The sequence below is a fragment of the Coregonus clupeaformis genome, chromosome 7 (genome assembly GCF_020615455.1).
Source record: "Coregonus clupeaformis isolate EN_2021a chromosome 7, ASM2061545v1, whole genome shotgun sequence".
NCBI lineage: Eukaryota > Metazoa > Chordata > Actinopteri > Salmoniformes > Salmonidae > Coregonus > Coregonus clupeaformis.
This window is the reverse complement of record NC_059198.1, coordinates 21,385,798-21,396,120: the sequence shown is the minus strand read 5'-3', so window position 1 is coordinate 21,396,120 and position 10,323 is coordinate 21,385,798. Positions and strand designations below refer to the sequence as shown.

Here is a 10,323-nt window from a genome sequence, read left to right as displayed (position 1 = left end):
TCATGAAACAGTTATTGTACAGTAATTAGCAGAGCAAAATAAACAGCCTACAGCAGCAGTGAAAATATGTGTGATGTCACCAGCCACAGCACTGTCAGAGATGTATGAGTCATCAACCGGCTTAAGACACACGGACTAAAACAAGATATCTGACTCAATAGACTGATCCAGAAACGCACAAACACAAACATCATGCCCATAAACAGGCCAGTGATGCACAGGCAAATCATGTCAAAATAAATCATATAAAACATCAACTGAAAAAAGAAAATGGCATTTACAAAAACACATATTCAAAAAGCTCTAGACGAATAATAGGCATATTGATACAGATATGTTTGACGTATTGCAGATACAATCTACAGACACCGTCTACAGACACGATCTACAGACACAGAGTCTTTAAATGGTGCCAGGGTGGCAGAGGCAGACACCCAGATCTGGTGTTGTCCTGTGGCAAACACAGGGTTACAGGGTGTCATGACCCCATTCTGTGTCAAAGCGCTTCAGTGGCAGTGCTATTCTGGCCACAGGGCTTGAGAGCCCTACTTGATGGAGCTGCTATAGGCACAGGCTTATATCTCTAAAAAAAACGATCTCATTTTATTGATCTCTCTTTCTCTTTCACTTTCTCAGCTTTCTCTCTCCGCCCGTGTCTCGACCTCCTCTTACTCCCTTGCTGTTCTCTCTATCCATCTCCCTTTGTGTTCCTCCCTATCTCCACTGCCACCTTGGACCTCTCTCTTTCGCCCTCTCTGACCGTTCTGTCTCTGTGTGTGGGGAGGCTGGTGAAAGATCCCATCACTTTTTGGCTGATTGGGTTACTGGGGCCAACACTGGGGCCAGCCATGCAGGGGCTTTAAGACCACAAGGAGAGAGACGGATGAAGACATACAGACAGACCTCATGGCCTGGCCAGGAGGTTAGTCCACTCTATAAGTGACAAGAGACTGACTGACGAGGTGCATCAATACTGCAATACATTAGCACTGCACTGTTCTCATTGAGCTGGGGAGGAAGGGAGGGAAAGTGGGATAAAACGTATTCATGGTTGGTTGAAATATTGTGAAAAGGGAGGACAGAGAGAGTGAACATGCAAAGGGTCACTGATGATGAGATGTCAGGGAGTGATGGGAGTTTTGAAGAAAGTTTAATAATATACTTTTTTACACAAGAATAGCAACAAAACAAATGGTTAATAACACACAATTAGCCTGAAGTATAATAACAACCACAAACAATACTAACAACTTCTTCAAGGTTATTTGTAAAAAAAGAAAAAAGCAAGATGTACAATAAATTTTTGTCCCAAATTATCTTACAACCTGAATAAGTTCACTCACCTTTCACAACAGATTGTGTTTCTGGGCAGTTTCCTTCGGAAAAACACTGGGCCGGAGGACTGAGGTATTAGAGCAAATGGGCCTGACCTGTCGCACATTTCTGTACTGGCAATAAGTGGGCGGAAGTGATTTATCCACAGCGTGTACATTTAGCAAAGGAATTAAATCTCCATTCATTACCATGAGAGAGTTTCTCGGCCATTGCCAAAGCTCTCTTGTTTATAAGAACAAACACTCCTAACGATAGGGCAAATCAGTGTCCTTAAACAAACACACACACAGGTACGTACACACCATGCGCTTACAAGAGCACACACTTTGCAAGCATGCACAGGAATGAACAAATACTGGAAGTGCTCTGAATGTAACGTTAAGCCATTCACAATCGCTATCTACTACAGTATATCCATGTCACCTCTAACTTTCAACCCCTCCTTCCACTCATCCTAGGAGGGACACAACCTCCCTCAAAAAACAAACAAGATATGAATGTCTGGAGTGGACCAGATCAATGCTGGGTGTGCAATGTCTAAACCCTGCAGTCAAGAGTGTGGGTGTCGGGGGGGCCACTCGCTCGCATCGGTGCTTGCAGTAGCAGAGCGATCAGGAGAAATGCTAGAATAGCCAAAGACATCAATCAGCGTCCAGATGTAACAGTATTTTAGGCAATAAACTCACACAGTTTCCTCCCCGAACTTGGCCTGGCAACAAGGGCCTCTGAACCAGACAATATGCTCCTCTCTCTCTTGGTCTAGACTGTAGGCAGAGTTAAGTCATTAGAGTTTGGTTCAACCCACCTCTTTTTCTCCATTTGCTCCACCTGTCCATCTCTCCGTCTCTCTCGGTTTTTCTCTTTCTATCTATCTGTTTCCCGCCATCTCTTCCTCTCCCACCCAACATCCAAGAGACCAGAACCAAAACGAATCTATAGTGAGTGACAGTTACTGACTATAGGACTGATGTACTGTCCCTGGCTAGAGAGAGAGCGAGAGCGAGAGAGAGAGGGAGAGCGACAGAGACAGAGGGAGAGAGAGTGGGAGAGAGAAGGAGAAGGGGAAAGAGAAAGAGAAAGAGAGAAAGAGAGAGAGAGAGGGAGGGGAGGATGAAGAGGGACAGTATAGTGGACATAGGGGACAGCAGATGGAGGGAAAGAGATTAATACAGAGGGATGGAAAAAGGAATGATGATGACACGTAATATATTTTGACATTCATCTTTTATTTAGAGGGATGACAGGGGGAGATCCAGTATGCAACAGGAACAGCTCTCCACTCTCTGTTTAGGAGGGTTTTCTGATGGGAGCAGATTGGTACAATGTGTGCTGCAAAGGTAGAACCAGGCTAAAATAAATATGAGTGCCACAGGGGTGCTGTCAGAACCGGTGAATGGAAATAATAAAATTATTAAAGACAGAACTCTCATCTAGCCTGTACCCTCTCTGCCCTCTATCTCCCCCTCGAGACATTTCCTATCATCCCCTCTTTCTGCCGCTCCATCCAACTCATCTTTCTTTCCCTCTCTCCACTCCGTCCTCACTCCCTCTCCCCCCTCCATCTCAATAGATAATTGTGGGCAGCGTTCTGTATATATGATTACAATATTTCACAGAACAACAACATTGCCTGACATCTTTATCAACAGCATACTTTCTTACTGCAGGCAATTTCATATGAGACCTGCAGTGAGGGAGGAAGTTAGAGAAAAATAATATTGATGAGAGGGGGATGAGATCGAGGAGATGTGAGACTTGGAGAAAGAGGGTATATGACTGCATGTTGCGGAGTGTGTGTGTGCGTGTGTGCGTGTGTGCCAGAGTGCCTTAGTGTGTATGTCTGTATGCGCTCTGCCAAAAATCCTAAGTGAATTTGGGCAAAGAGGGTTGGTAAGGGTTAGACAGAAGGAGATGCTGTGCAGGGAATAGTGATGGGAAGGCGAAACGACACTGTTTCAAAGAGAGAAAGAAATAGAGGGAGAGATACAGATATACAGAGACAGAGAAGAAGAAGGGGGCAGTGAAATTAAACCAAATAAGAGAGAAAAAAAATATGAATATTCAAAAGGAGTATAATGTCAACAGCTTTGAAACAGAATAAAATATTTAGCAGCATCCCTTCGTTATTTTGCTATGTATTCTGATGAGGATGCATATTCGCTTGGAATGCACGAAGAAGACCCAACGGCGCTTCTTCTACCAAATCTAGTTCATGTACAACATTAAATAAGGGATTATTCAAACTTCGTAACATTTTGCATCTCTCTCTCCTTTCTCTTTGTCCCTCTCTTTTCATCCTAATCTCTCAGGCCCTGCTCTTTGGTCCGCATATCTGCCTTTTCTGCAGAATATCCTTTTCCTAGCCTTCAATTATCTCCCTTTCTCTCATCCCCCATGCCGCCTTGTCTCTCACTCTTTCGTCTGCTATCTATCTTCCCCTTCCTCCACTACCTGACTCGCTCCCTCTCCATCTATTCCTACTCCAATCTAATGATTCCTCTCCTTCCCTTTCTCTGTCAAAACCGCCCGCCCCTCTCCCCTGCTTTCCGGTCCTCCCTCCCTCTCTCTCTCTCTCTCTCTCTCTCTCTCTCTCTCTCTCTCTCTCTCTCTCTCTCTCTCTCTCTCTCTCTCTCTCTCTCTCTCTCTCTCTCTCTCTCTCTCTCTCTCTCTCTCTCTCAAATCCAGCAGCACATGTTAGAGACATGCTCACACAAAGACCAGGGGGGTGCATAGGCATTAGCACCATCACACTCACACATGGACACACAACCACACACAGTTAGCACCACTGCACTCATCTGTTGAACCAAGGGGGTTTAAAAAGAGAGAGGGGTGTCCAAGGTAAACAGAAAAGGTTAGACAGCAGGTCAAAAGAAATGAGGGGATAAAAAAGAAAAGAGAACAGAACGAGAGAAAGGGAGAGAGACGGAGAAAGATGTCAAGAGAGAGATTTGGAAGGAGAGAGTACAAAAAACATGGGACAGAGCCTAGGGAGGAGGAGGGTGTCAGTGACAGAGAGAGAGGGGGGGAGTCAGCAAGAGAGGTGCGCTCATTCGCTCACGAGAGCGAGTGAGAGATAGTGAGAGAGAGAGAGCGAGAGAGAGAGAGCGAGAGAGAGTGTGAGCATTTAGTCCTGCCAGCACACGGTAGTGCAACATCAACGGAAGACGGGAAAAGAAGCTCTGAGCGAGGGACAAGGAAAACAGAGGAATACACTTCTGAAGAAAAACAAAGAAGGGATGGAATAAAAAATCGCATCCTACTGCTGTTGGTTATCCTGTTTCATCCAATTTCTGTTGGAGAATTCCATAAGCAAAGAAATAGAGAAAACACATACATGTGATATATATATACAATTCCTATACATATATATCAAATTATGACTGTTTTCACAGAAGCTGCTTTAGGGGAAGGACTGTGTTGAGGTCCCTTACATAACAATTGGAAGACTGTTTTAATGTGCAGCATTTGGTAAAACTGTTGCATATTAATGCTTTGTCTTTTTTGTCTCAATGGAAAAAACAATGCAATGATGCAAATGAACATGATAAAAGACCACAAACAACACAAACAGCTTTGCTGCAGTCCCATTTTTGGAAGCTTCTTGAAAACAAGATTTTGCATTGCCTTTTGTTGCCGCCTCTCCAGTTATTTAGCCCTTGGAACAGGTGGGGGAGTTGAGGCTTGGGTGTGTTGAATGCATGGACCGCATTCCACAGGCTCAGTAATACCTTCCCGTATTCACAGCAGTAACGCGGCAGACAACCTGCTCTTTAGTTGTGTCTGAAAGAGAGAGAGGTAAGTGAGGAAGACAGAAGTAATCAGAGCAAGAAAAACAAACAAAAAAGGCAGCAGAGAGGGATTATGGAAAACAAGGGACCAAAACAAATAAAGCAACTAACGATTGACTACAGTAAAGAAGTGCGACACTCTACGCAGAAATGTAATTACACTGCATGTTCGCTCAAAAGTGAGCTTCTCATAAATTTAGATTAGGGAGGACTGGACTAGACTCCACAGGCTGGGGGGATTTTTCAGCACGCTGCCCTTCTCATTCCCCAATCCCCTGCTTGGTAGCACTTGTGGGGTTCTAGTTGTCAAGCAGCAGAGCTGTGGTGTGGTGTGGAGCCGATCCGACAGCACCAAGAGAAACCCACAACAACAGAAAGTGACTGGACCCCCATCCCTCAAAACCCATTAAGCCAAACTGACACTGACGGAGCACTGTCGCCTATGGATTTGAGTGTGTGTGTGTGTGAGAGGGTGTGTGTGTGAGAAAGGCTGCCTGCCTCAGGTGCTGAGGACCGCTTTTTAATCTGGACTAAATCATCATGGGATTTCAGTTTAGATCTCATAGGACAATATTGAAGAACTGCAGGCTGTGCTTTCGCTAGAGGGGGTGGAAACAAAAATTAACATACTTTTTTTCTGGCATAATATAATATTGAAGACCAATTGTAGAATAGCATCTAACTGGAATTGCACATCTGGAAAGGGAAGGAATGAGAACATCATGATCTACTGAGCAAAGGGATCAAAAATGGATATAACAAAAATAACAAAGAATCAAATGAACATTCAGTTGGAGACCAGGCAGATGCTAGAGGCAAGATAATCTGAGAGGGGAATATCAACAACTCCCATATTTATAGATTATGACAAGTGGATTATCTAGAAGTTCCAGTGCTTTGCAGTCTCCCCCACTTCAGCATTGATTAATGTTTGGCAGGGCAATTATCAAAATCTGTGTGTCCCTCTCCTAAATGAAGACGTTTACAGAAAGGATCTTGGATCTGTGAGGAATCTGCTTTTCCACTGGCACTGTTGGGATTCCAACTCTCTCTGGTTTACGGATTACACCTTCTCTATTGGGGGGGAAGATTTGTTTTAAATGCCATGTTCCAGTTAATTTCTGGGTGACACCTCCTAAACTGGAGGTGCTCCAGATTTCAGGATTTTGGATCACGTCTGCTGTTGACATTTGGCAGAAAAGGGCGGTATTTTCGCAACGCTGCCAGGACTGTGTGTCCGAGTCTGGGACTGAATCACTGGGCACTCATTCGTGAGGAGCAGGTTGAGATTCGAGGTTGATTTTTTTTCACTTACTTGCTCATCCCCTTTCTTGATGGCAATTTATTACTTCACACTGAGCCTCCTGTAACTGTGTGCCATAATAACTCTCAGCAAGGTAATTGAAAGCTCTTATTCTTTCAGGCAGTTGCTGTGAATATAGGCTAATCCATTTCAAATCTCTAGTGTGTGAAATACCTAAAAGGCTATTTTTCCATGTCAGTTTTTTTGGGCCAGTAAGAAGCCTGCATTTCTGAAGTTGGTGTTTATTGGCCTGCACCAGCTTTGAGACACTTCAGCAACTGAATAGAAGCAGCATCCACGGGTATCCAACATGGCTGCCCATTCTGTGCTTATCTGCCTCGCCTTCAGCTTTCTGCTGGGCTTCACTTCACTGGGCCAGAACTCTAGGCAGGCTGGGGCCGATGCCCAGGCCACCAACCAGACGGCATCCCCCTCTGATTCTCCGGAGGCTACGCTGGCCACGCCGGAAGACCAGACCATCCCAATGATAGGCAGCCGCTGCCGGGGCTACTACGACGTCATGGGCCAGTGGGACCCGCCGTTCAATTGCAACGCGGGCGTCTACCTGTTCTGCTGCGGCTCCTGCTTTTACCGCTTCTGCTGCCAGTTCAAGGTGCACAGCCTGGAGCAGGAGTCCTGCTCCAACTACGACACGCCCGTCTGGGCCAACACCGGCAAGCCGGCGGCCCCCGTCACTGAGGTGCAGGAGGAGCCCGACCGAGACCGCACCCACATGATCGTCTACATTATCTGTGGCGTGGTGGCCATCATGGTGCTGGTGGGCATCTTCACCAAGCTGGGCCTGGAGAAGAGCAGAGGCGGCCAGACAGACATGACCAACTCTAGGTAAGAGAGTAGCAGGGGTCATGGGCCAGTGGGACGGGGTGGCTGGGGGGCAGGGTGGATGAGGTTGTGCTCTTAACAGTGATAATAGGTGTGAACATGGAGTGTTTGCGTAAAGCTATTTGTGGAGAGCCCAGACTATGGCTTCTAGTACACTGTGAGGGAATGGGAGCTGGTTTTTTGGGGTGGACTATTGACATGCGCTGGCTGGCGCACTGCCAAGGGCTAATTCTAGTTCAGCGAAAGTGAAGGGAGGGCTGGGTGTGACTGGCCGTCCTATTGGTTGTTAAGAATGAGACCACAGGGATGGCGTTAATACCAGTCATTACCGGATCTCTCAATTGGGGGGAGGGGGACTTCAACCACACCAGTATTATTATTACTGAGAGAACAGAGGGCCCAGTCACACCCTCGCAGGCTCTGTTATCTCAGAGGAGACAAGCTGCAGGGCTGAGGGGGCGAGAGAAAGAGAGAGATGTCAGGAGCCTCCGATACCCGAATCAACCCAATGACAAAGGTGGGGGGAATGGAAGGGCGATCCATTGGAGCGCGAGGCTGGGCTGCCATCATTTCCCCTGATTTACCGTAGTGCGCAGGGTTGTTTTTACGAGCCTCAATGAAGGCGTCCTGCCATCCTACAACGGGCGGGAGTGGGGGGAGGAGTGGGGGGAGGGGGACAGAGAGAGGGGCAGAGGGTGGTATCCTATTGATCAGCAGGGAGAAACCCAATCAGGTCAGTCAGCCAGTTGTCCCAGTCACTGGGCCCATTGATTCACTGAGACCCCAATTTCAAGGTTGTGGACGGCTAAAACACGCACACAAACATTGTAGATGCCTGGGGATAGTTTTAATTACGTTACTTGAACAATAACCTACTTTAATAAACTATGACTTTCCAAAGTGTTTTAGCTTTTCCTGAATGTATCTAGTGAGCCTATATTGAAGAGAATAGATTGATATGATTTCACATCAGAAAGGGTATGATCACTAGTATGAGAAAAGTAATCAAATGTTTGCATGAACAGTGCCTTTAGATTTACATTTTAGTCATTTAGCAGACACTCTTACTGGTCCCCCGTGGGAATCGAACCCACAACCCTGGCATTGCAAGCGCCATGCTCTACAAACTGAGCTACACGGGACTCTAGATCTTTGATATATTAGAGGGAAGGAGACAGTTGTCTGTGGCTCATCACATGGGTACTATATCTGGAATTTGCTTCTCACTGTGTTTGTTTGTGTGTGTGTGTGTGTGTGTGTGTGTGTGTGTGTGTGTGTGTGTGTGCATCCTGCGGTAAAGCTTTCTTACAGTGTAACAGAATATGTCTGGCGTTTTGTTGTGCATTCAAGGAGTAATTTATTTTATTCATTCAAAATGCCTTTCAACAGCTGAATGTTATTGAATGCTGTATACTATAGCACAGTATGAATGGAAGTTTAACTAAGATAAGTACATATTTTAATACCAGCTTTCTGTTATCAGATATTCTATTGTTGAATGTGTAGTAAACTACCTGTGCAATTGATAATTCATACTTTCTAAGTTGGACGTGTTTCTAAGATTCAAAATGTAAGTGTGATGTATACAGTATGTACTTGTGTGAGATAGTGTTTTAATAAGTCTACTACTGCTCAGCTTGGGAGAGTTTACCGTCACTGCACCACTGCTTGCTTTGATTGCAAGACACAGATCCCATCATACCGTCAGCAGCTTTATCACCATTTTATTCAAACCTCTCGCGTTTGAACCGCATCCCAGGCCTCCGTGCCGCCCTGTTCCCCTGTACCACTGTACCACTGTTCCCCTGTACCACGGTTCCCGAGCGGGTACATGTGTTTGTTTGCTCCGCCACAGCGAGCCTCATAGTCTCCAGCACACATTGCGTAAAATGCTGCACAGAGATATAAAATATCCTTTGATGCGCTGATTCGCCCGGCTCGTGTAGAGAATTACTAATGTGCCAAACCAACTTCAACTCAGCTAATCTCGTGCATGGCTTAGTCTGATGTGGACGAGTGGGGAGAGAGTGCTTTGCGTTTCCCTCCAGATTCAGATATGGAACTGGAGGGGATTTGTGGCGGATGCCTTTAGCTCCTGACGTCCACGTTTCTAACAGGTTACTCATGTATGTACAACACAGTACACTTAGTCCCTCGACGAGGACAAAACATTTAATAGTTTGATGGGTGAAATATTTCAGCTCGGTCTCAAGCTTTACAAAATGTAATTTCATGTTCTGTGTGCTTACAAGATGTTTTTACTTACCAGTGAGTGGCTCACCTGTTTAAATCCTTAGGCTATTCCATTAATGCGGCTGGATATTCATCTTGAGCAATTCAGCTGAAGTGCTATCCTCAAGGGCACTGCATCAGCCTGACCCACCAGAAGTCTAAACAGCCAATAGTTAGCATACTATTCTCACAATTCCCACCACTGCTCTTGATCATTCATAGCCAATGGTTGCCTGGCTACCCATCCAAATCGTTCTGCCCAACTGGTGTTTCTTCTCCACAATGAGTCTGGATTTGCCTCCCTCCCCGACGATTTCTAGAATGCAAACACATTCTGACCGCTTTGATTGGTCCCAGACAACGATGGGTTGGGTCAGAGCCGGCCTACATGATGACATTATCAACTTTGATACTCTGATTGGTTAGACTTGTTAGAGACGATCCAATTCCTGATTAATTTGTTTTGTACAACGCCCCTCATTTTGAAGTCACACAAATTACTTTAGGATGGAGGTTTCAAACTGAATATATGTAGTGATCGATACAGCAGTGGAATTAAATTCAGGGTGAGTCATCAGGCAAAACCAATGCCAGCTTTGAAGGAGAAAGAAATAAGCAAATATTTGAAAACAGAGAAAATGTATGAGTGGTTGCCTTCACAAATTAAAACGGCAACAACTGATGCAAAGTATATTCCTCCAGCGTAGTCTTTAACAGGGGATTTAACATTATTAATATCTTCACCTCTTTCTCCACAGAGGTCCCTGCTGAATATGTAAAACAACATTCTGCCCTATTACTTTCCTCTATGCTCTTAAT

The 10,323-nt window shown here is 45.4% G+C and overlaps 1 protein-coding gene across 2 annotated transcripts in view; it reads left to right on the top strand.

Moving 5' to 3' along the window:
- The first annotated feature begins 4,427 nt into the window (after nucleotides 1-4,427).
- The window catches only part of LOC121569039 (protein shisa-8), a 71,176-nt gene continuing 65,280 nt past the window's right edge, over nucleotides 4,428-10,323 (top strand). For both annotated transcript variants that reach the window (XM_041879636.2, XM_041879635.2), the window contains exon 1: nucleotides 4,428-7,275. In XM_041879636.2, the coding sequence (XP_041735570.1) occupies nucleotides 6,740-7,275 (536 nt within the window). In that variant the 5' untranslated portion in view covers nucleotides 4,428-6,739. The remainder of the gene's footprint in view (nucleotides 7,276-10,323) is intronic.